The sequence below is a fragment of the Pan troglodytes genome, chromosome 23, assembly GCF_028858775.2.
Source record: "Pan troglodytes isolate AG18354 chromosome 23, NHGRI_mPanTro3-v2.0_pri, whole genome shotgun sequence".
NCBI lineage: Eukaryota > Metazoa > Chordata > Mammalia > Primates > Hominidae > Pan > Pan troglodytes.
In genome coordinates this window covers 26187543-26213649 of record NC_086016.1, presented here as the reverse complement: position 1 = coordinate 26213649, position 26107 = coordinate 26187543, and the positions used below count along the sequence as shown (strand labels likewise).

At 52.3% G+C, this 26107-nt stretch overlaps 1 protein-coding gene across 16 annotated transcripts in view; it reads left to right on the top strand.

Moving 5' to 3' along the window:
- The window catches only part of GGT5 (gamma-glutamyltransferase 5), a 29055-nt gene extending 3204 nt beyond the window's left edge, over positions 1-25851 (top strand). The window contains exons 2-13 of one of the 16 annotated variants that reach the window (XM_024352483.3): positions 10596-10726; positions 11007-11102; positions 11582-11777; positions 12392-12549; positions 13070-13216; positions 17841-17977; positions 18342-18532; positions 18956-19062; positions 19197-19363; positions 19502-19612; positions 24924-25016; positions 25392-25851. In XM_024352483.3, coding sequence (XP_024208251.1) covers positions 10596-10726; positions 11007-11102; positions 11582-11777; positions 12392-12549; positions 13070-13216; positions 17841-17977; positions 18342-18532; positions 18956-19062; positions 19197-19363; positions 19502-19612; positions 24924-25016; positions 25392-25538 — 1681 coding nt within the window. In that variant the 3' untranslated portion in view covers positions 25539-25851. 16 annotated transcript variants of the gene reach the window in all.
- The last annotated feature ends 256 nt before the right edge of the window (positions 25852-26107 follow it).

Genomic DNA, 26107 nt, shown 5'->3' with positions numbered 1-26107 from the left:
TGAGTGACTGATACTTGGTGTCCTGGATGAGGGCGTGGTGGAGAGGGGCCACAGCGGGTGTTTCCTGACCCTCTTCCAGGAAGCCCAGCCCAAGGGAGGCCTCCGCTGCTGCCGCTGCAGAGGACACATACAGGATGCCCCTTCCTGCTCCCTGCCTCCCACTGGGCCCACAAAAGCCAGGGCAAGCCTCCCCTCCCTGCCAGCCACCTGGTCTGCTTCCCAGAAGTTCTGTCTTGCAGGCTGTTGGGAGGATCCCAGTGCTTTGTAAATTAAAGCAAGGGAGGAGTGGCCGCTCTCTCTCTCTGTTCATTCATTCACCTTTTCATTCATTCCTTCTTCCCTCCATTCCCCCATCTGTCCATCCTTCCCTGCCCTGATTGCTCATGCCACCCCCCGCCCCTCCTGACCTGGTCCTTTGGTTTCTCTTCAGGGCTTTCTGTCTCCTCCCACAGGGCTGAGAATGGCAGCTCAGGGACAAGTGGGGGCTGGGGACTGCTTAGTCTCCCCAGTGGCTCTCAGGGGATTTGAGGGATTGACGCCAGCTGCCACCCCAGGCTGTGCCCCTCCTCTGCTCAGGAGGACATACAGGATGCGACACCCATTTAAACTCGAAGTTGCAAAGATGCAAATGAGACTGGGGTCTCAGGCACCAGAGACCACCCGTGGGCACGTGGCCTTTGGGAGTGGGGACCTGCTGCCACAAATTTCTGGGTGGAGTCTGGACCTGCTGGGTCTCCCTGAGTGACTGTCTGGGGGTCTCCATAGCGTGCCCTGCTGTGTGCGTGACGGTCACTGGTTGGGTAGGGGTCTCTACTCTAAAGCGCCCTCTGCCGGCATCCCCTCGAACTCTCCCTTGGTGAAGAGAGAGGATGTGGTTTGCCCCAGTGTTTTGTCAAACAACTCTCTCCACTTCCTGTCTTAAGAAGCTGGGAGTGGAAGAGAGCCTGGGGCTGGCCCCAGCTGCTGCTGCGGAACAGGGGTCATTGGACACTGGGACCCTGGCCGGACTGGCTGGGGGGCCTCAGGAAGAGGCCTGCTGCAGCGTCATCCTGGCCAAGATCCCTCCTTGCAGAGGCCCCTGGCCACACTGCCACAGGGTCTGCTGGGGCCACCAGAAGCCCATGCTCCTGACTCCATCATCTCTCCCCTCTGTGCTCACCTCTCACCAGGAGGCCCTCCCAGGGTCCAGTCTCCTGCTCTTTTTTCTGTTTTGTTTTTGAGATGCTGTTTCGCTCTGTCACCAGGCTGGAGTGCAGTGGCGTGATCTCGGCTGACTGCAACCTCTGCCTCCTCAGTTCAAATGATTCTCCTGCCTCAGCCTCCTGAGTAGCTGGGACTACAGGTGCCAGCCACCACGCCCAGCTAATTTTTGTATTTTTAGTAGAGATGGGGTTTCACCATGTTAGCCAGGATGGTCTCCAACTCTAGACCTCGTGATTCGCCCACCTCCGCCTCCCAAAGTGCTGGGATTACAGGAGTGAGTCATGGCGCCCGGCCCCATCTCCTACTCTTTCTTTCAGCACCAGGTTTTATTCTTGGGATTCTGCTACAGCTGGAGCCCCTGGGTGCGAGTTCCTAAGGTTTCTGTGAGTGTGGACCCAGCACCGTGCCTAGTAGACATACAAAAGGAGCATGGTGACAGTGAGGTCTGTCATCTCCAGCATAATGACTGTTTTGATCCTTGTAAAAAAGGTGATTTTTGGCTGGGTGTGGTGGTTCACACCTGTAATCCCAGCACTTTGGGAGGCCGAGGGGGGTGGCTCACTTGAGGTCAGGAGTTGGAGACCAGCCTGGGCAACATGGTGAAACCATGTCTCTACTAAAAATACAAAAATTAGCTGGGCATGGTAGCGGGTCCCTGTAATCCCAGCTACTTGGGAGGCTGAGACAGGAGAATCACTTGAACCCAGGAGGCAAAGGTTGCAGTAAGCCAAGATTGCGCCACTGCACTCCAGCCTGGGTGACAGAGCAAGACTTGGTCTCAAAAAAAGAAAGAAAGAAAGAAAGAAAAGTTTATATTTTTGTTCTAATGGTTATCTTAATATCTTCATTCTATAATTGTATGTTTTATATAATTATAATAGCTATATAAGATATAATACCCCTAGTATGTTGTTTTTTGGATATTCTACTCGCTCCTGATGGTTAATTTATGTGTCAACTTGGCTAAGCTATGGTGCCCCGTTGTTTGGTCAAATACTTGTCAATATCTTGCTGGGAGGTTATTTCATAGATGTGATTAACACTGACAGTCAGTTGACTTTGAGTAAAACAGATTACCCACCATAATATGGGTGGGCCACCTCCAATCAGTTGAAGGCCTTAAGAACAAAAACTGAGGTTTCCCAGAGAAGCAGGAATTCTGCTTCAAGACTGTAACACACAAACCCTGCCTGAGTTTCTGGCCTGCTGACTGCTCTACAGATGTTAGGTTCCAGAATTCGAGATCAACTCTTACCTGAATTTATAGCCTGCTGGCTTGCCCTACAGATTTTAAACTTGCTAGTCCCCACAATCATGTGAGCCAATTCCTAAATAAATCTCTATGTATAACCTATTGGTTTAGTTTCTCTAAAAAAACTTCTATATCCAGTTTCCTGGATGTTAAGTAATACTGAAACTAGCTAGTAACCTCGTTTTTTTTTTTTTTTTTTTTGAGATGGAGTTTTGTTCTTGTTGCACAGGCTGGAGTACAATAGCACGATCTTGGCTCACTGCAACCTCCACCTCCTGGGTTCAAGCGATTCTCCTGCCTCAGCCTCCTGAGTAGCTGGGATTACAGGCATGCGCCACCACACCTGGCTAATTTTGTATTTTTGGTAGAGACAGGGTTTCTCCATGTGGGTCAGGCTGGTCTCAAACTCCCGACCTCAGGTGATCTGCCCGCTTTGGCCTCCCAAAGTGCTGGGATTACAGGCATGAACCACTGCACCCGTCTCCTAGTAATTTCTTCTTTTCTGTGATGTGTCTCTTATCTCTAATAATACTTTTCTTCTTAAAGTCTACTTCATTAAAAATAGTTATGCTGGGCATGGTGGCTCATGCCTGTAATTGGCACTTTGGGAGGTCAAGGTAAGTGGGTCGCTGAAGCCCAGGAGTTCAAGACCAGCCTGGGCAACATGGTGAGACCCTGCCTCTACAAAAAATACAAAAATTAGCTGGGTGTGGCTAATATAATTCTAAGTTGGCACACTTGTAGTCCCAGCTACTTGGGAGGCTGAGCAGGGAGAATCGCATGATGCTAGAAGGGAGAGATTGCTGTGAGCCAAGATCACGTCGCTGCACTCCGGCCTGGGAGACAGAGTGAGGCTCTATCTCAAAAAAAAAAAAAAGTTATACAGCTTTCTTGGTTAGTGCATGCATGATATATTTTTCATTATTTTCCGCCTTTCTGTATCCTTACATAAAAGGCATTAGTTGGGTTTTACTTTATTTCCAATTACTTTAATTTTTATTGATTGTCCTTTTAAAAGTAGGTGATGATTTATTTGGGTTGAAACCCATCACCAACTTGTTTTCCATGCCTATTCTGTTTCTTCTTATCTCCTTTCACATCTTGTTTTGCATTTATTATTTTTATTATTCAATTTCCTTTTACTCTATTAGTTTCCTAACTGTGCAGTCTTGGAGTTATTTTAAAAGATGACAGTAGATTATTTTAGAGTTTACAACATGCATCCTTCACTTACCAAAGTCTAACATGAGCTAGTACTTTTTTTGTTTATTTGTTTTTTCTTGAGATAGAGGGAGTCTTGCTCTGCTGCCCAGGCTGGAGTGCAGTGGAGCAATCTTGGTTCACTGCAACCTCCGCCTCTTGGGTTCAAGCAATTCTCCTGTCTCAGTCTCCTGAGTAGCTGGGACCACAGGTGTGTACCACTATGCCCGGCTAATTTTTGTATTCTTTTTTTTTTATTATTTTTTTTTATTGATAATTCTTGGGTGTTTCTCACAGAGGGGGATTTGGCAGGGTCATGGGACAATAGTGGAGGGAAGGTCAGCAGATAAACAAGTGAACAAAGTTCTCTGGTTTTCCTAGGCAGAGGACCCTGCGGCCTTCCGCAGTGTTTGTGTCCCTGGTTACTTGAGATTAGGGAGTGGTGATGACTCTTAAGGAGCATGCTGCCTTCAAGCATCTGTTTAACAAAGCACATCTTGCACCGCCCTTAATCCATTTAACCCTGAGTGGACACGGCACATGTTTCAGAGAGCACAGGGTTGGGGGTAAGGTCACAGATCAACAGGATCCCAAGGCAGAAGAATTTTTCTTAGTACAGAACAAAATGAAAAGTCTCCCATGTCTACTTCTTTCTACACAGACACGGCAACCATACGATTTCTCAATCTTTTCCCCAACTTTCCCGCCTTTCTATTCCACAAAGCCGCCATTGTCATCCTGGCCCGTTCTCAATGGGCTGTTGGGCACACCTCCCAGACGGGGTGGTGGCTGGGCAGAGGAGCTCCTCACTTCCCAGTAGGGGCGGCCAGGCAGAGGCGCCCCTCACCTCCCGGACGGGACGGCTGGCCGGGCAGGGGGCTGACCCCCCCACCTCCCTCCCGGACGGGGCAGCTGGCCGGGCAGAGGGGCTCTTCACTTCCCAGTAGGGGCGGCCGGGCAGAGGCGCCCCTCACCTCCCGGATGGGACGGCTGGCCAGGCGGGGGGGCTGACCCCACCACCTCCCTCCCGGACGGGGTGGCTGGCCAGGCAGAGGGGCTCCTCACTTCCCAGTAGGGGCGGCCGGGCAGAGGCACCCCTCACCTCCCGGATGGGGCGGCTGGCCGGGCGGGGGGCTGACCCCCCCACCTCCCTCCCGGATGTATTCTTTTTTAGTAGAGACAGGGTTTCACCATGTTGGCCAGGCTGGCCTTGAACTCCTGACCTTAAGAGATCTGCCTGCCTCGGCATCCTAAACTGTTGGGATTACAGGCGTGAGCCACCACGCCCAGCCTATGAGTTAGTACTTCTATCCTCTTCCTAGTCAGTAGAAGAACCTTCGAACAGGAACTAAATTTACCCCCAGTGACTTATATGCTAATATTTTTGTGTATTTTAAATATATGTGTGTGCATAGATGTATCTGTGTGTTTTTTGTGTTTTTATTCTTATTTATGTTGAGAGTGTAGAGCTATGTAAGAGTAAAGAGAATTGTGTAATGAAGCCCCGAGTATCCATTCAATTTCAACAACAACTTATGGCCAAGCTAATTTCATGTATACTCTTTCCTGCTTCCCTCTACCCCACATTATTTCAGTGCAAATCCCAGATATATAACTGTACCCATACATATTTCAGTACCTTTTATTTTAAGCCCCACAAGATATCATTTTCTATACTACTATAATTTTATACCAATAACGTTCATTTAGATTTACCCACACGTTTACCTCTTCTGTTACCCTTTTTTTTTGGGACAGAGTCTCGCTCTGTCGCCCAGGCTGGAGTGCAGTGGCGCAATCTCGGCTCACTGCAAGCTCTGCCTCCTGGGTTCACGCCATTCTCCTGCTTCAGCCTCCCGAGTAGCTGGGACTACAGTCACCCGCCACCACGCCCGGCTAATTTTTTGTATTTTTTAGTAGAGACGGGTTTCACTGTGTTAGCCAGGATGGTCTCGATCTCCTAACCTCCTGATACACCCCCCTCGGCCTCCCAAAGTGCTGGGATTACAGGCGTGAGCCACCACGCCTGGCCACCCTTTATTTTTGTTTATAAAAATATCTTTGGGAAAAAATATCTTTGGGCACATGGTCAAGGATCTCCTGAGGACTGTGTCATGGGCAATATATATATATATATATATAAAAAATATATATATATATTCCATATATATATTATATATATATATATTCCATATATATACACACACATATACATATATTCCACTTTCACTTTTGTTTTTTTTTTGAGACGGTGTCTTGCTCTGTCGCCCAGGCTGGAGTATAGTGGCGTGATCTCAGCTCACTGCAACTTCTGCCTCCCGGGTTCAAGTGATTCTCCTGTCTCAGCCACCTGAGTAGCTGGGATTCCAGGCATGAGCCACCATGCCTGGCTAATTTTTGTATTTTTTTTTTTTTGAGATGGGGTCTCACTGTGTCGCCCAGGCTGGAGTGCAATGGCGCGATATCTGCTCACTGCAACCTCCACCTCCCTGGTTCAAGCAGTTCCCCTGCCTCAGTCTCCCAAGTAGCTGGGATTACAACAGGCGCATGACACCATGCCCTGCTAATTTTTTTGTATTTGTAGTAGAGACAGAGTTTCACCATATTCGCCAGACTGGTCTCAAACTCCTGACCTCAAGCAATTTGCCTGCCTTGGCCTCCCAAAGTGCTGAGATTACAGGCGTGAGTCACCACGCCTGGCCTTTTTTTTTTTTTTTTTTTTTTTTGAGATGGAGCCTCACTCTGTCCCCCAGGCTGGAGTGTGGTGGCAAGATCTCGGCTTCCTGCAACCTCCACCTGCTGGGTTCAAATGTTTCTTGTGCCTCAGCCTCCCAAGTAGATGGGATTACAGGTGCCCACAACCACACCTGGCTAATTTTTGTATTTTTGGTAGAGATGAGGTTTTACCACGTTGGCCAGGCTGGTCTTGAACTCCTGACCTCAGGTGATCTAGCCACCTTGGCCTTCCAAAGTGATGGGATTACAGGCTTGAGCCACCACTCCCAGCCTCCATTTTTAATAGATGCCAGTTCTTTGATAAAATTCTTATTTCTTTATATCCTTGAATATAGATACAAAGTATTTATTTTAAAGTACATGGTCTGCCAATTTCATAACCTGGAGATCCTATGGACCTTTTTAAAAGTTGTCTGTGATTTCTCATGAGCTATGTTCCTGCTCTCTTATTTCCTTGTTTGCTTGGTTGTTTTTAATTTGGCACTGGAGAGTATGTATAAAAATTGTTAGAGGCCGGGTGCGGTGGCTCACGCTTGTAATCCCAGCACTTTGGGAGGCCAAGGCGGGCAGATCACGAGGTCAGGAGTACAAGACCAGCCTGGCCAACACAGTGAAACCCTGTCTCTACTGAAAATACAAAAATTAGCTCTGCGTGATGGCTGGTGGCTGTAATCCCAGCTACTTGGGAGGCTGAGACAGGAGAATCGCTTGAACCCAGGAGGTGGAGGTTGCAGTGAGCCGAGATCGAGGCACTGCACTCCAGCCTGGACAACAGAGTGAGATGCTGTCTCAAATAAATAAATAAATATAAAATAATTTGAGGCCTAGCGATCTGAAATTCTGGGATCTCCTTTATGCATTTGAGTGACTGAGATGATTTGAAGCTGGATCCAGTGCTCCTGAGGGCTGCTCTATTTCTAGTTGACTCCTAGAGTAAGAAACCTGCACCCCACGTGTGGGGCATTATGGCATCCCCTCCCTCAGCCACATGAGTAGGTCAACAGCACTGCTCTAGACCAGGTGTGGTGGCTCACGCCTATAGTCACAGCTACTCAGGAGACTGAGGCAGGAGGATTGCTTCAGGCCAAGAATTTGAGACCAGCCAGAGCAATATATTAGGTTGGTACAAAAGTAATTGCGGTTTTTGCCATTAAAAGTAATGGCGACCGTGTCTCAGAAAAATAAAAAGCAAAAAAAAAAAAAAAAAGAGAGAGAAAAGAAAAAAAGAATCCCTGATCTATTTCTCAGCCTCCTCTTCAGGATTGGCCGTCACCTTGAGGGGAATGCTGGCCTTGCCTGTCTCCAGCCCTGTACTTCTCTGCCTCCTATGCCTTTAAGCACATGTTTTCTATTTGCTGGGCTTTTCTAGTTCTCTGAGGGAAGTGTGGTCTGAATTACAGTCTCCCATTACCAGGAAGTCTGATTTACGTTTAACAGATTTTTTTTTTTTTTTTGAGATGGAGTCTCGCTCCGTTGCCCAGGCTGGAGTGCAGTGGTACGACCTCGGCTCACTGCAAGCTCCGACTCCCAGGTTCACGCCATTCTCCTGCCTCAGCCTCCTGAGTAGCTGGGACTACAGGCACCCGCTACCATGCCCAGCTAATTTTTTGTATTTTTAATAGAGATGGGGTTTCACCGTGTTAGCCAGGATGGTCTCGATCTCCTGACCTCATGATCTGCCTGCCTGGGCCTCCCAAAGTGCTGGGATTACAGGCATGAGCCACCGCGCCCGGCCTTAACAGATTATTTTTTTAAAATGTAAGGGAGCAAGGCCAACGCTGGGGCCTGGGTAGGAGGCCCTTGCAATAACCCAGCTGAGAGAGGTTGGTGGCTTGGACCAGTGTGGTGGAGATGGAGGTAGAACCTGCATCCAGAGTCACTGGTGGGTTGGATGTGGGGAAGGAAGAAAGTGACCAATCCAGGATGGCTCCAGGGTGTAGGCGCTGAGCAAAAGGGGGAGTGGTTGTGTCAATTTCTAAGACAACGAGGACTAGGAGAGGAGCCATTTCGCAGGGACGGTTGGAAGGAAAATCAAAAGTACAGTTTAGGTCATGGTATGTTTGAAATGTTTCTTAGACACCCAGAGTGGGTACCTTGTGCATAGCTGGGTATAAGTGTCTCGAGTGTAGGGAGAGGACTGGCGGAGTTAAAGTCGGGGAGTTACCATCACACAGGTTGCATCTCATGCCATGAGCCTGGATGGACTCACCCAGGGAGAAGATACAGATGCACAAGGACCATGGACCAAGCCTGGGGCCCCCAACATCAGGAGACCAGGGAGGTGGGAGGAAAACCAAAGCCTGGCAGGGTGGGCGAGGTGGGTGCAGGGACCTGGCCCATTCCCTCTTGGGGCTTTGGTTTCCCCATCTGTAACCATTTACCCCATTTTGCCCTGGAAGCCAAGACAACTGACTAGGCTGGAAGCAGACAGGTTGGGGAAGCAAGGGTGCACTCCATTTAGTTAGGAAGTGAGGCCTTTGTCTGGGATGGGAGTTTAAAGTGTTTTTTCCCCCAGTTTGTCATTTGGCTTTGTTTATGGTGTTTTATTCTTATAAAAATTAGTGTTTATGCCTGACTTGTTTATTTCATTTTCTGGCTTTGTGCTCTCTTTCCTGTTCCAAGATTACATGTGTCCCTATGGTGCCCATGTGTGCCACGTGTGGGCCGAGAGAGGGACATGTGGCTCAGGAGCTGGGGTGGGTTTGTGTCCAGATGGACATGCTAGGTCAGGACAGACACCTGAGCCAAAGGAGGGTGCTAGGGCCAGAGGTCCCACGGGGTGGGTGCAGGGACCCAGGTCCATTCCCTCTTTGGGCCTTAGTTTCCCCATCTGCAACTGGGGTTTAAATGCTGGCTTCTGGCCAGGCGCAGTGGCTCACGCCTGTAATCCCAGCACTTTGGGAGGACGAGGTGAGCAGATCATCTGATGTCGGGAGTTTGAGACCAGCCTGACCAACATGGAGAAACCTCGTCTCTACTAAAAATACAAAATTAGTCAGGCATGGTGGTGCATGCCTGTAATCCCAGCTACTCGGCAGGCTGAAGCAGGAGAATCGCTTGAACCCGGGAGGCGACGTTGCAATGAGCCAAGATAGTGTCATTGCACTCCAGCCTGGGCAAGAAGATTGAAACTCCGTCTCAAAAAAAAAAAAAAAAAAGCTGGCTTCTTGAGGTGCTGGGGAGGAAGGATTCCTGGGTGTTAGGGAAGAGGTTGCCCTCAGTGAGCTGTGCAGGCCTGTGCCCCAGGGACAGGGATCATCATAATGTAGGCCAGGCTGACCAGCCCTCAGTGCTAAAGGGCCCACCTCTTGCTGCCCATGGACAGATGGGGAGGGGTAGGCCAGAGCATTTATTTTCCTTCTTTCTTTTCTTTTCTTTTTTTTTCTTTTTTGAGGCAGTCTTGCTTTGTTTCCCAGGCTGGAGTGCAGTGGCATGATTTCAGCTCACTGCAACCTCTGCCTGCTGGGTTCAAGCAATTCTCCTGCCTCAGCCTCCTGCGTAGCTGGGATTACAGGTGCCCGCCATCACATTCAGCTAATTTTTGTATTTTTAGTAGAGACGGGGTTTCACCATGTTGGCCAAGCTGGTCTTGAACTCCTGACCTCAAGTGATCTATCCGCCTCGGCCTCCCAAAGTGCAGGGATTATAGCCATGAGCCACCACACCCAGCCTAGGCCAGAGAATTTCCATAGGCTCAGAGTCCCAAGAGAAGTTTTGGGGTCCATCAGCTCAAGCCCTATGCCCTGCTGGCAGGGAAGGATCCTGGGATCACCTGCCAAAGGCCAGCCTTGAAGTAGTTGTGGCCAGAGTGTCCCCAGTGAGATGGGGAGTGGAGTCCCAGGGTGGGCTCCTGAGGCCACTGTGAGGGACTGAGAGGTGGCCGAGGCCTGGTTCTGCCTGTAGCATATGAGCTGGTGCTGCTGGGAACAATGGCAACAGAAGTACTTTGCAAACTGAGAAGCACCTTGTATATGGCAAAGGTCAGTGTAAATGGCATCACACTTTGCAACCATAGTGTGTTGTGGACCTGTGAGCAGCTGGATTTGATGGGGAAGCCTGGCTGTGTTCTGCAACCTAATCTGCGGTTTGGTGGCAGCCGACGTGCCGCCTCCGTCACCATTCTCCAATGAGTGCCAGCTGAGCAAGCCTGGTGGGGAGGCAGGGGGAGGGGAGCCCCACAGCGACTCTGTGCCATGTCCCCTAGAGCCATCCTCCAGCAGCAGGGCTCACCCGTGGATGCCACCATCGCAGCTCTGGTCTGCACCAGCGTCGTCAACCCTCAGAGCATGGGCCTGGGCGGAGGGGTCATCTTCACCATCTACAATGTGACGACAGGTGGGCCCACATATGAACTGCCATGGGGAAGATGGGCTTGTCCACACCACTGCGTAACCCCTTCTCCAGCCAGTCCCATCAACTCAAGCCCGTTTCTGGGTGTTCTTGGGCCCCCTGCCCTGCCCCATTTGCCTCAGCTATGCAAAGCCCTTGTGTCAACTCCTGTCCCTGTGTTAGCCCAGAGTCCATCTCATAATGCAGAGATGGAAACTGAGGCCTAGAGCAGGCCAGGGGCTGTCTGCAGGGTCCATGACCGCTCACCTGCCCTGCCCTACTCCAGGGAAGGTGGAGGTCATCAATGCCCGGGAGACGGTGCCGGCCAGCCACGCCCCGAGCCTGCTGGACCAGTGTGCACAGGCTCTGCCACTGGGCACAGGTGACGCCCCATGGAGGTCCCCCACTCCCACCCCCCAGGCCATTAGGACTAATCAGAACACCCCCGCAAAGGAGCAGCGCCTCACGGACAGGCTGTGACTCCCTGGCACGGGGGGACACGGAGCCTGTGGGGAACCCCCAGCCCCAACCTGCAGGGATTGAGAAGGTCCCCCTTGGGAACGGGCTCTCTGAGGTGATCCAGGGAGAGGGACCAGGCTGGACAAAGGCCTGGAGGGTTCAGTGGAGATGGGTTGGCGGGGCAGGGTGGGGCTCCTGGGGCCAGTTTGTGCAGGGCCCCTTGGGCTTGGCCATGGACTTTGTGGGGAGCCACAGGTGATTTGAGCAGGGAGGGACGTGATCGGGTGTGGGCTCCAGAAAGCTCACTCTGGCTGCTGTAACTGGGGGGCCACATGTAGGGGTGATGGCAAACCTGGGAAGGCCTGGAAGCCACAGGGTTGAGAGCTGGGATGTGCCATGCAGGGGCCCAGTGGATCGGGGTGCCCGGGGAGCTCCGCGGCTATGCCGAGGCCCACCGCCGCCATGGCCGCCTGCCCTGGGCGCAGCTGTTCCAGCCCACCATCGCGCTGCTCCGAGGGGGGCATGTGGTGGCCCCTGTCCTCAGCCGTTTCCTGCACAACAGCTTCCTGCGGCCTTCCTTGCAGGCGTCAACCCTGCGGTGAGCCCCACATGGTGGCCCTGGGTTCCTGGGTTCAAGGCCATATCCTGTCTGGGCCCAGTCCACACCCCAGCTCTGCCTCAGTCCCTCTTACACCGGAGGATTGACCCTCGGGGTGCTGGCCAGGACAAAGAGTACTTTTCATGGCCCTTCCAGCTCCCCATGGCAGAGCCTAACTTGCGGTTAGGCTGCGGGGAGTTTATTGCCCAAGTGATAGGACTCCAAGGTGTGGATTTGGGCTCTGCCACCCGCCCTGGGGCCCCGGCCTCCTTCTCCCTCTCTCTGGCATGGCAGGAGGGCTTCAACTGCCACTCTCACCCTCCCCACCCAGCCCACTGATAGGCCCTCCCAGGAGTGAGATGACAGGCCCTAGGTGGACCCAGGCCCCACTGGGAAATTTGCCTTCCCTGGACCAGGGCCATGAGCTGGGTGAGTGGTGTCAGTCCCACCACCTCCTAGAGAATCAGTTCCCCGGTGTCCACCCCAGTGCCTCGGGACCCTGGGCCAGGGCGCCCCCCACTGTAGGGTCCTGAGGACTCCACCCATGAGAGCCCCGGAAGAGTGTGGCTGCCTCTGGGACCTGGCCCCACCCTGAGGCTCCCCCCACCCCCCAGCCAGCTCTTCTTCAACGGGACAGAACCCCTGAGGCCTCAGGACCCACTCCCATGGCCTGCACTGGCCACCACCCTGGAGACCGTGGCCACAGAGGGCGTGGAGGTCTTCTACACGGGGAGGCTGGGCCAGATGCTGGTGGAGGACATTGCCAAGGAAGGTCAGCCTCCCTGAGGTTCCATACCCCATCCCTGCTGGAGGAAGAGCCAAGTTCTGGGCACTGGGGGTTGAGGGCAGGCTCCTTCCCAGGCCCTGAGGGAGTGCAGGCGGTGCCCGGGACCCCGAGAGGCCATGCACCTAGCTCTGCCGGCCCAAGGACCCCTGTGGTCCAGGACCTCAGAGAGCAGAGCCTGCGGGTTAGGGCCAGCAGAGGGGCGTTACCGATGGTCACGGCAGGTCTGGGTAGCCGAGCTGACCATTCTCACAGGCTCTCATAAGCCAGCTCCCTCTCCCATCTTCCCTTTCCTTTCCCCAGCCTCCCTGCCTCTGGTCTCTGTCCACCCCTCCACGCCTGGCCCCAAGGGGCCAGTCCTGAGGCCACTGCCTACAGACCTACCATCATCCTGTGTCCACAAGGCAAAAGCATGAGTGGAATCCCATTGTGTGACCTGACAGCAGTGGCTATTCCTCCCTGCCTCAGTTTCCCATCTGTTCATGGAGCCCTCTCCTTCTCATCCCAGGGAGCCAGCTGACGCTGCAGGACCTGGCCAAGTTCCAGCCCGAGGTGGTGGACGCCCTGGAGGTGCCCCTGGGGGACTATACCCTGTACTCACCACCGCCGCCTGCAGGGGGTGCCATTCTCAGCTTTATCCTCAACGTGCTAAGAGGTAAAGCCCTGCCCAGAGCCCTGGCGCCCACCCCCTCCCCCGCACCCCCGGCCCCCGGGAACTCAGACTCCAAGCCCAAGCCCAGCCAAGGCCCAGCTCAGCCTCCTCCTCCATAAACCGGGTTCACAGATGCACAATATGAAGACAGAGCTGTGGAAACCAATCAGGATGGTGGGTTTTAGAGCTGGCCTCCAGCTCGACACATACGTGAGGCTTTGCTGAAGGGCGTGATATCATTCGTCCAGAGTCCTCCTCCCACTGGGTGACCAGTCCCAGACACAGAAGCAGGTGGGCTGTGTGGGTGGTGAGCTGCCTGTCAGGGGCGTGCACCTGGGGGAGCGAAGCCAGCCTAGCCCAAGGCAGCCTGCAGGGGGGTTCTGGCAGTGCTGAGGCCTGGGGCTGCCTGCGCTGGCTTAATATTAGTGTCCTGTGTCTGCCATTACAAATCACCACAAGCTTGGTGGCTTAAAATAACAGAAATGTGTCCTGTCACAGTTCTGGAAGCCAGAAGCCCGATATCTAGGTGTCCACAGGGCTGCATTCCGTTGGGGGCTCCAGGGGAGAATCTGTTCTTTGCCTTGTTGACCTAAATAAAAAACAGAACAAGGCTCTCAAAGAAAATGATGTTTGTTCCAGAGTAGGCATCGCGGTAGGAATACCCATGCTAGGGTAAACTATGTGTGTATTCAGGGAGGTGAAGGAAGACAAAAGTTTTCAAAGAGAAAATGAGGAAGATTATATAACTTTTTTGTTTACAATCAATGATAATTTATTGTACATTTTATTTTTTTCATTGCATTATTATTATTATTATTATTAATTATTGAGACGGTGTCTTGCTCTGTCGCCTAGGGTAGAGCACAGTGGCACAATCTCGGTTCATTGCAAACTCTGCTTCCTGGGTTCAAGCAATTCTCCTGACTCAGCCTCCCAAGTAGCTGGGATTACAGGCATGGGCCACCACACGCCGCTGATTTTTATCTTTTCTTTTTTTCCTTTTTTTTTTTTCTTTTTAGACAGAGTCTCAATCTGTCACCCAGGCTAGAGTGCAATGGCACGATCTCAGCTCACTGCAACCTCTGCCTCCCAGGTACAAGCAATTCTCCTGCCTCAGCCTCCCAAGTAGCTGGGATTACAGGCGCTTGCCACGACACCGAGTTAATTTTTGTATTTTTGGTAGAGATGGGGTTTTGCCACATTGGTCAGGCTGGTCTTGAACTTCTGATGTCAGGTGATCCGCCCACCTCGGCCTCCCAAAGTGCTGGGATTACAGGCATGAGCCACCGCGCCCAGATGATTTTTATCTTTTTAGTAGAGACGGGGTTTCACCATGTTGGCCGGGCTGGTCTTGAACTCTTGACCTTAACTGATCCACTTGCCTCAGCCTCCCAAAGTGCTGGGATTCCAGGCGTGAGCCACCTCTGCCTGGCTATTTTATTTTTATTTCATTAGTTTTTGGGGAACAAGTGGTGTTCGGTTGCATGGAAAAGTTATTTAGTGGTGATTTCTTTTTTTTTCTTTTTTTTTTTTTGAGATGGAATCTCACTCTGTGGCCCAGGCTGGAGAGCAGTGGCATGATCTTAGCTCACTGCAACCTCTGCCTCTGAGGTTCAAGCAATTCTCCAGTCTCAGCCTCCTGAGTAGCTGGGATTACAGGTGCACGCTACCAAGCCTGGTTAATTAATTAATTAATTTATTTATTTATTTATTTAATTTTATTTTTTTAGTAGAGATGGGGTTTCACCATGTTGGCCAGGCTGGTCTTAAACTCCTGACTTCAAGTGATCTGCCTGCCTCAGCCTCCCAAAGTGCTGGAATTACTGGCATGAGCCACCGCATCTGGTCTTTAGTGGTGATTTCTGAGATCTTGATGCACCCATCACACAAGCAGTGTACACTGTACCTAGTGTGTAGTCTTTTATCCCTCATTCCCCTCCCACCCTTCCCCTTGAGTTCCCAGAGTCCATTAGAGCATTTTTCTTTTCCTCTGAGACAGAGTCTCGTTCTGTCGCCAAGGCTGGAGTGCAATGGTGCGTCTCGGTTCACTACAAACTCTGCCTCCTGGGTTCAAGCGATTTTCCTGCCTCAGCCTCCCAAGTAGCTGGGATTACAGGCGCCTGCCACCACAACTAATTTTTTTTTTTTTTGTATTATTAGTAAAGATGGGGTTTCACCGTGTTGACCAGGCTGCTCTTGAACTCCTGACCTCAGGTGATCTGCCTGCCTTGGCCTCCCAAATTGCTGGGATTACAGGTGTGAGCCACCATGCTGGGCCCCATTATATCATTCCTTCTTTTTTTTGGAGATGGAGTTTTGCTCTTGTCACCCAGGCTGGAGTGGAGTGCAATTGCACGATCTCAGCTCACTGCAACCTCTGCCTCCCGGTTCAAGCGATTCTCCTGCCTCAGCCTCCCGAGTAGCTAGGACTACCCATGTGTGCCACCATGCCCGGCTAATTTTTGTATTATTAGAGACAGGGTTTCATCATGTTGGCCAGACTGCTCTCGAACTCCTGACCTCAGGTGATCCATCTGCCTCGGCCTCCCAAAGTGTTGGGATTATAGGCATAAGCCACCATGCCCGGCCCATTATATCATTTTTATTCCTTTGCGTCCTCATAGCTTAGCTTTGGTATATAACTGTTTCGGGCCTGGCATGGTGGCTCACGCCTGTAATCCCAGCACTTTGGGAGGCCAAGGCAGGCAGATCACGAGGTCAGGAGATCAAGACCATCCTGCCTAACACAGTGAAACCCTGTCTCTACTAAAAATACAAAAAATTAGCCAGGCGTGGTGGTGGGCACCTGTAGTCCCAGTTGCTTGGGAGGCTGAGGCAGGAGAATGGTGTGAACCCAGGAGACAGAGCTTGCAGTGAGCTGAGATCACGCCACTGCACTCCAGCCTGGGCAACAGAGTGAGACTCTGTCTCAAAAAAAAAAAAAAAACTGTTTTGAAATGATCATCCTTGGCTAGTAGGATGCACGGAAAAGTGATAAGGGTGGCACTGGACAGGCCACTCGTGGGCAGATGTCTTTGCAGAAGTATTTTTTGTGTAAGATTGTGATGGCCTTCTTGTAAGGTTGTGAGCTGTTGTGTTTTTGAGGCAGGGTCTTGCTCTGTCACCTGGGCTGGAGTGCAGTGGCACTGTCAAGGCTCACTGCAGCCTCAACCTCCTGGACTCAAGCAATCCTCTCACCTCAGCCTCCCAAAGTTTTGGGATTACAGGCATGAGCCACTGCACCCAGCCGAGAACGGGGCACTTGTGCACGAGAGTCCTGTCTTCATGGCCTTTCCCTGGCTCTATTTTTCAGAGTTTTTTTTTTTTTTTTGAGACGGAGTCTTGCTCTGTTTACTAGGCTGGAGTGCAGTGGCACAATCCTGCCTCACTGCAACCTCCTCCTCCCGGGTTCAAGCAATTCTCCCTCCTCAGCCTCCCTAGTAGCTGGGATTACAGGCACCCACCATCATGCCCGGATAATTTTTGTATTTTTGTAGAGATGGGGTTTCACCATGTTGGTCAGGCTGGTCTTGAACTCCTGACCTCAGGTGATCCACCAGCCTCGGCCTCCCAAAGTGCTGGGACTACAGGTGTGAGCCACTGTGGCTGGCTGCAGCTCTATTTTGAAAATTTTCACAGCCTCTTCCCACTTCCGGTGGCTGCCAGCATTCATTGGCTTGTGGCTGCCTCACTCTAGTCTCTGTCTCCGTGGTCATACTGGTTTCTCCTCTGCTGTGTGTCCTCTCCTCTGTGTGTCTGTCTTACAAGGACACTGTGGTCACATTCAGGGCACATCTAGATAATCCAGGATCATCTCCTCCTCTCAAAATCTTTAACGTACTTTAGGCCGGGTGCGGTGGCTCATGCATGTAATCCCAGCACTTTGGAGGCTAAGGAGGGTGGATCACTTGAGGTCAGGAGTTGGAGACCAGCCTGGCCAACACAGTAAAACACCATCTCTACTAAAAATACAAAAATTAGCCGGGCATGATGGCCTGCGCCTGAAGTCCTAGCTACTTGGGAGGCTGAGGTGGGAGAATCACTTCAACCCAGGAGGTGGAGATTGCAGTAAGCTGAGATCGCGCCACACACTCCAGCCTGGGTGACAGAACAAGACTCCCTCTCCAAAAAACACAAAAAAGGCGGGGCATGATGGCTTACGCCTGTAATCCTAGCACTTTGGGAGGCCAAGGCAGGCAGATCACTTGAGGCCAGGAGTTCGAGACCAGCCTGAACAACATGGCGAAATCCTGTCTACTAAAAATACAAAAATAATTAGCTGTGCGTGGTGGCGAACACATGTGGTCTCAGCTACTCAGGAGACTAAGGCCCAAGAATCACTTGAACCCAGGAGGCAGAGGTTGCAGTGAGCTGAGACTGCGCCATTGCACTCCAGCCTGGGCAATAGAGTGAGACTCTGTCTAAAAAAAAAAAAAAAAAAAAAAAAAAAAATCATTAACTTACTTTTCCACTTAAGGTATTAGTCACTCTTGTGCTGTATAAGGTAATATCCACAGGTTTTGGGAATTAGGATGTGGGTGGATCTTTCTGTGGTGGGGGGTGGGGGCAACATTCAACCCATTACATAGGGTGACCCCAACCAACCTGTGCCCCAACCTCTCTCCAGGGTTCAACTTCTCAAAAGAGTCTATGGCCAGGCCTGAAGGGAGGGTGAACGTGTACCACCACCTTGTAGAGACGCTCAAGTTTGCCAGGGGGCAGAGGTGGAGGCTGGGGGACCCTCGAAGCCACCCGAAGCTCCAGGTGAGGTTGCTGAGGTTGCTGGGCTGGTGGGCCGTCCTCCTCCCTGGCTCAGGACTTGGCATGAAACGAGGGTCAGGCCTGGTAGGGGGAAGTTGGAGGGATATGTATGTGGTTCTAGGCCAGGGCAGGACTGAAAGGGATCCCGGGGTGGCAGGTACAGGGGTCAGGTGCAGGAGTGGCACCATATCTCAAAGGACCTGGAGGGTGAGCAGAGTCTAGACCTAGCTGGGCTTGAGGGAGGCCTGGCCACAAGGTAGAGGACAGACTGGAGGTGGCCCCCATGGGGGCTGATCTCATCCTGCCCTTGGTTCTGCGGATTCCGCCTGGCCCCTCACTGACCCTGCCACCTGCCCACCCACCCCAGAATGCCTCCTGGGACCTGCTGGGGGAGACCCTGGCCCAGCTCATCCGCCAACAGATCGATGGCCGGGGGGACCACCAGCTCAGCCACTACAGCTTGGCCGAGGCCTGGGGCCACGGGACAGGCACATCCCATGTGTCTGTGCTGGGGGAGGATGGCAGCGCCGTGGCTGCCACCAGCACCATCAACACACCGTGCGTAGGGCCTGGGGGAAGGCGGATGGCTTCACTCCTCCTCTCCTAGACCTGCACTCCCCCAGCCCCATGTCCCCTCACTTGTCCCCACGGGGCAGCACCTTGCTTTTGCCCTTTTTCTCCTCCTCTATTTCAAGAGAGGCTCCCACCCCTCACATCGCTGGCTGGAAAGGCTGCTGCTGGGGTGGCCCCGACCCAAGATTTACCTGGGAATGGGAGGCCTCACTCAGAAGGGTGCCCTGATGTGGGGGCACAGGTGGGTCTTTGGGGACCCCTCCTGGGTGGTGCCAGGGAGAGAATAGCGGCTTCAGCATGCTTCGGGGCAGCTGTAAAACGAGGGGGTCCTGCAAAGCGTGCAGGGTAAGTGGTGTCTGGTGGGAGCCCCGGGTCCTAGCCCAGGCTCTTCTGCCTCCACGGCTGCAGCTTTGGAGCGATGGTGTATTCACCACGGACAGGCATCATCCTCAACAACGAGCTCCTGGACTTATGCGAGCGATGCCCCCGGGGTTCCGGCACCACCCCCTCACCTGGTGAGAACAAGGCTTCCCACCCGGGGTGCACAAGGGCCCCCCACCAGGGGAGAGGAGGGAGGGGGCTGGGCTGGGGCTGCATGCTAACCCCTGGATGGGTCACTGCACTCGCCAAGACGCTGTTTGCTCAGCAGTGAGTGGAGACAGGGTGGGTGGAGCTCCCGGAAGGTGCTGGCCCCCAGTTCCAGGCGAGCGTTCCCCATCCTCCATGGTGCCCTCCATCTTGATCAACAAAGCCCAGGGGTCGAAGCTAGTGATTGGCGGGGCTGGCGGGGAGCTCATCATCTCTGCTGTGGCCCAGGTGAGTCTGGGGCTCCTGGCTCGAGTGTCTCCTCTCTGGGCGGCATACTGTCTGACTCTCTCTGGAGTGGGGATGTGAGGGCTGACGTAGGGTAGCAGGGTGCCCCCTTTCTCCCTGCAACCCTCATCTCTCCCCCAGGCCATCATGAGCAAGCTGTGGCTTGGCTTTGACCTGAGAGCGGCCATTGCAGCCCCCATCCTGCATGTCAACAGCAAGGGCTGTGTGGAGTACGAGCCCAACTTCAGCCAGGTGAGGCTGAGGTCCGAGCTGGATGCCTAGGGCAGAGCCCACTCCCCAAGTCCGTGCTGCTCAAAGCCACCTGGGAGGAACTCAGTCACTGAGATTCTTAGGCCAGGTACACTTCAACTTTGGGGGCCATAGGATTTGGGGACCTTGATGGGTGAGGCTGTCAGTGGCCTCCAGGCCAGTTCTGTGGCCTCTAAGACAGAGAGTAGGGTGTTGTCTACGCTGCTCCCAGGCTGAGGATCTCAGCACCTTGGTCTCTGGTCTGTGGTTGATGCCATTTTTCAGAAGTGAGTTTTCCTGGCTGGGGCCTCTCAGATTCTCCCTCATGGTGACTTTTTCCTTGTGTGATTTGTAACTTATATTTGCAACTTTATTTGTGAAAGAGGTTGTTTTTCCTGTGGCAGTCTGTAAAGTGATTTTCTTCTGGGGCACTAGGGCATTGGTGGTAATTTTTACTATATACATAATTTTTTTTTTTTTTGAGACAGCATCTCACTCTGTTGCCCAGGCTGTAGTGCAGTGTTGCGATCACAGCTCACTACACCCTTGACATCCTGGGCTCAAGTGATCCTTCCTCCTCAGGCTCCCAAGGAGCTAGGACTACAGGTGTGTGCCACCACACCTGGATAGTTTTTATTTTTTTGTTTTTCGTAGAAACAGGGTCTCTCACCATGTTGCCTAGGCTGGTCTTGAACTCCTGAGCTCAAGCAATCTTCCCGCCTTGGCCTCCCAAAATGCTGGGATTATAGGCTTGAGCCACCATGCCCAGCCTACAAACATTTTTTTTGATTCCCCACAGAAGCCCATGGTGCAGCTCCAGGGGCTGAATTCTTCTGGCTGACTCCCCCTCTATCCTTAGACAGAGACTCAGCTTCCTTGGAGCATCTTTGGGTTGATGGATGCCCTTTGTTAGGACCTATTTAAAAGATTGATAGTGGCCGGGCACGGTGGCTCATGCCTGTAATCCCAGCACTTTGGGAGGCCGAGGCGGGTGGATCACCTGAGGTCAGGACTTCCAGGCCAGCCTGGCCGACATGGTAAAACCCTGCCTCAACTAAAAATACAAAAATTAGCCAGGCGTGGTGGCACACACCTGTAATCCCAGCTACTCGGGAGGCTGAGGCAGGAGAAACACTTGAACCCAGGAGGTAGAGGTTGCAGTGAGCCAAGATCGTGACATTGCACTCCAGCCTGGGTGACAAGAGCAAAACTCCATCTCAAAAAAAAAAAAAGATTGATAGCAGCTGAGGTTCCAGATCGTCAAAGCTGCCTCTCCTGTTATGAGACTTCTTCGGTCTCAAGTCCACCTTCCAAAGTCCTTAGAACCTGAGAACCATGGCCTTAGTCCAGGAACAGAGTGTAGTCCCAAGAGCCTTAGTTTTCAGACCTTGAGACTAAGGACCTCAGCCTGTTAGGCTCAAACTCTTGGAGTTTGCAGGCCTCCCTCCGCATGTAGGGTCCTTCGCATGACAGGAAGACCCTCTCAGGGCTCTCGGGTTCCAGGGATCTTAGATATGGAGGATTTCAAGATCCAGGGCACATCCTTTGGAGCCCTCCTCCCTTGACTCTTTTTTTATTTTTATTTTTTTAGACAGTCTCACTCTGTCACTCAGGCTGGAGTGCAGTGGCATGATCTTGCCTCACCACAACCTCCGCTTCCCAGGTTCAAGCAATTCTCCTGCCTCAGCCTCTGAGTAGCTGGGACTACACATGTGCGCCACCACACCTGGCTAATTTTTGTATTTTTAGTAAAGATGGGGTTTCCCCATGTTGGCCAGGCTGGTCTTGAGCTCCCAATCTCAAGTGATCTGTCCACCTTGGCCTCCCAAAGTGCTGGGCTTATAGGCATGAGCCACTGTGCCTGGCCCTCCCTTGACTCTTTTTTTTTTCTTTTTTTTGAGACGGCGTCTCGCTCTGTTACCCAGGCTGGAGTGCAGTGGCACGATCTTGGCTCACTGCAAGCTCCGCCTCCCGAGTTCACGCCATTCTCCTGCCTCATCCTCCCAAGTAGCTGGGACTACAGGCACCCACCACCACGCCCGGCTAATTTTTTGTATTTTTAGTAGAGACAGGGTTTCACCATGTTAGCCAGGATGGTCTCGATCTCCTGACCTTGTGATCCGCCCGCCTTGGCCTCCCAAAGTGCTGGGATTATAGGCGTGAGCCACCGCGCCCAGCCTCTCCCTTGACTCTTGACTGAAGGAACTTTGTCTTTGTGAACATCAATTCTCAGGACCTTTCACCCTGGGGACCTGAAATGATGAGAATTTGGTAGATGACAGTCTGGGGACTGGGATTAATGGAATCCAGTGACCCACGAACCTAAGGTTCTCAGCTCCCTTGGGGAGTTGGAATGTCAGCTATTCAGGTCTAGGGCTTTCCATGGAGTAAATCCTAAACTCTGGGTTGGAGACTTTGAGCCTCCAAGGACCTTCACAGCTAAGGCCCAGGGACTAGGGCGAGGAGAGTCTTTGATCCTCAGAGTCTTGGAGTTTGGCCAGTGGACTCTGAGGAATGGAGTCTCTGAGCACTGAAGGTCCAGCTTTGGCTTCAGCAGTAAAGGATCTTGGCCTTCAAGTCTAAGGACAGTGGGCAATTAGTAGGTCAGGCACGGGGAACTCATAGCCAAACGTGCAGGGCTCCAAAGACCTCATTTGCCCTGTCAGCAGCTCAGGCCATGTGGCATCACCCGATGCATCTAGATGTCTCCGGAATCTCAGGCCCTGCAGGGTGAGGTTCTCGGGCCATTAGTTTTTTTTGTTTTGTTTTGTTTTGTTTTTTTGGCTTGTTGTTGTTGAGACAAAGTTTCACTCTGTCACCCAGGCTGGAGTGCAGTGGCGCGATCTCAGCTTATTGCAACCTCCACCTCCTGGGTTCAAGCAATTCTCCTGCCTCAGCCTTCCAAGTAGCTGGGATTACAGGCCCGCACCACCATGCCCAGCTAATTTTTGCATTATTAGTAGAGACGGGATTTTGCCATGTTGGCCAGGCTGGTCTGGAACTCCTGACCTCAGGTATCTGCCTGCCTCGGCCTCCAAATTGCTGGGATTACAGGCATGAGTGACTGCGCCCAGCCAAGTTCTCAGGTCATTAGTCTTAAATGGTATCTGGAAACATGAGGCCCTAGTAGCACAGGTCCCTGTACTCTAGGACTTCTGCCCCTTTACAGACTGGTAGTTTGTGAGGACCATAGCCCCAGGGCAAGGTACTTGGCATCTTAGAAACAAACATAAGGCTAGGGGCTACTTTGGTCTCTGACTTCCTCAAAGTCCACAAACTCAGGGTCTTGGACCTCAGCCTGTAGGCCCCCATGCCCTGAGTGTCTCACACTGTGGGACTGTGGGTGCCTTTAGCTTAGGGATCTAATTTCCTTGGATTCATGGGTATTCACGTCCTTATCCTAGCTGAATTCTCCACCAATAGGCACCAATAGGGCCCTAAAGTTGTGAGTTCCTGGGTGTCTAAGGTCTTGATATCATGTGTTGAGGTCATAGGTGTTTTTGAAAATTTTTTGAGACAAGGTCTTGTAACCACCCAATGGGTTCACCTTGCCGGCTGCCTAGACAGAGCGGATTCATCAAGACAGGGGAATTGCAATAGAGAAAGAGTAATTCAGGCAGAGCCTGCTGGGTGGGAGATCGGAGTTTTATTAGTACTCAAATCAGTCTCCCTGAACATTCGGGGAGCAGAGTTTTTTCGTGTTTGTTTTATTTTGTTTTGTTTTGTTTTGTTTTTGAGACAGAGTCTCGCTCTGTCGCCGAGGCTGGAGTAGAGTGGTGTGATCTGTAACCTCTGCCTCCTGGGTTCAAGCAATTCTCATGTCTCAGCCTCCCAAGTAGCTGGGATTACAAGTGTGTGCCACCAAGCCTGGCTAATTTTTGTATTTTTAGCAGAAACAGCGTTTCTCCATGTTGGCCAGGCTGGTGTCAAACTCCTGACCTCAGGTGATCTGCCCACCTTGGCCTCCCAAAGTGCTGGGATTACAGGCATGACCACCGCACCTGGCTAGGGAGCAGTGTTTTTAAGGACAACTTGGCGGGTTGGGGGAAGCCAGTGAGCCAGGAGTGCTGGTTGGTCAGGGATGAAATCATAGGGAGTTGGCTGGGTGCGGTGGCTCACGCCTATAATCCCAGCACTTTGGGAGGCTGAGGTGGGTGGTTCACCTGAGGTCAGGAGACCAGCCTGGCCAACATGGCGAAAACCTGTCTCTACTAAAATTACAAAAATTAGCTGGGCAAAGTGGCAGGCATCTGTAATCCCAGCTACTGGGGAGGCTGAGGCAAGAGAATCACTTGAACCTGGGAGGGGAAGTTGCAGTGAGCCAAGGTCGTGCCATTGCACGCCAGCATGGGTGACAGAGCGGGACTCCATCTCAGAAACAGACACACACAAAAAACCCCTGGAAATCATAGAATCATAGGGAGTTGAAGCTTTCTTCTTGAGCTGAGTCCGTTCCTGGGTGGGGGCCACAAGATCAGATGAGCCAGTTAATCGATCTGGATGGTGCCAGCTGATCCATCAAGTGCAGGGTCTGCAAAATTTCTCAAGCACTGATCTTAAGAGCAGTTTAGGGAGGGTCAGAATCTTTAGCCTTCAGCTGCATGACTCCTAAACCATAATTTCTAATCTTGTGGCTAATGTGAGTCCTACGAAGGCAGTCTAGTGCCCAAGCAAGAAGGAAGTCTGCTTTGGGAAAGGGCTGTTACCGTCTTTGTTTTAAACTATAAACTAAGTTTCTCTCAAAGTTAGTTCAGCCTACACCCAGGAATGAACAAGGACAACTGGGAGGTTAGAAGCAAGATGGAGTCGATTAAGTTAGATCTCTTTCCCTGTCTCAGTCATAATTTTGCAAAGGCGGTTTCAGTCTTGCTCTTTTGCCCAGGCTGGAGTGCAGTGTCATGATCAAAGCTCACTGCAGCCTCAAACTCCTAGCCTCAAGGGATCCTCCTGCTTCAGCCTCCTGAGTAGCTGGGACTATAAGCACAGGGCCACCACACCCGACTAATTTTTTCTTTTTTCTTTTCTTTTATTTTTTAATAAAGATGTGATCTCGCTACGTTGCCCAGGCTGGTCTTGAACTCCTGAGCTCAAAAGATCCTCCTGCCTCGGCCTCCCAAAGTGCTGGGATTACAGGTGTGAGCCACCACGCCCAGCCCAATTTTTGATTTTCTTTTAGAGACGGTGTCTTGCTTTGTGGCTGTTCTCAAACTCCTGGCCTCAAGTGATCCTGCCACCTTGGCTCCCAAGTGGCTAAGACTGTAGGTATGTGCCACCACGCCTGGCTTTTTTTTATTTCTTATTTTTTATTTTTTAGAAACAGGATCTTGCTGCATTGCCCAGGCTGGTCTCAAACTCCTGGCCTCAAGTGATCCTCCTTCCTCAGCCTCCCAAATTGCTGGCATTACAGGTGTGAACCACTGTGTCTGGCCTCAGTGTCTAAATCTTGAGAAGCCACATCCTCCATCGAAGGCCCCCTGAACTCAGATTTGCACCTCAAGGCCCTGGTGTCCTTGGATCCAGAACAGACATGAACTTGCATTTGGAGGTCTTCGGGCCTGGGTGGTGTCCTTCGTACATAGTCCCTGGAGGCTGAGCTTGTCCTCTATGGGCCTTTGGATCTCTTCCATGCTCCCATCTGGTCCTCCCCTCTTCCTGTGTCTTCAGGCCCTCTTCCTCTCCGTCTTGCCTTTTGATCATTTTTCTCATTTCTTGCAGAGGCCCCTCCCTCCTGGAGATGGGCTGAGCTGCCCTCCCCTGTGAACCTGCTTTCTCTCCTCTCCAGGAGGTGCAGAGGGGACTCCAAGACCGTGGCCAGAACCAGACCCAGAGGCCCTTCTTCCTGAACGTGGTCCAGGCTGTGTCCCAGGAGGGGGCCTGTGTGTACGCCGTCTCGGACCTGAGGAAGAGTGGGGAGGCCGCAGGCTACTAAGACACTGCTCTGCCCAGAGCTGAAGTCTGGCCCCACCATGAGTCCTGTGTCCAGGCCGGACATGGCTGGGGGACCAACTACTCCGGCAGGATCTGGACCCCTGGCAGGGGAGTCCAGCTGAGAGTGGAAGAGGTGGCAGGGACCAGCTGGGCAGATGAGAGGCTGAGCCTCATCCCTAACCCCCTTTCCCAGAGCCCCTGGTGGCCCTGAACTGGCCCCTCTATCCCTCCGCAGGCCTCTTGCCTGGGGCCACTCTCCCACCCTCTCGATCTGTATATCCTCCAGTCCAAGATTAAAGAAGAGGCGGACTGTGGCCTGATTCCATGGTTCTAAGTGGGGAGGGGACCCTCGGACAGTGCACAGAGGGGTGCATGCACTAGGCTCCTATGGTTCTCCACATTCCACCACCATGGAGGTGGGGAAACTGATGCTCGCAGACCAGCCGAACCTCAGCCAGGCCACCCCTGGACAGAGACAAGCACCACCTCTGCCCCCCAACACCTCACCACTCTGGTGGCCAGGACTCAGCAGCGTGACTGGCCCCAGACCTGAGAGCTGGTTAATTGAAA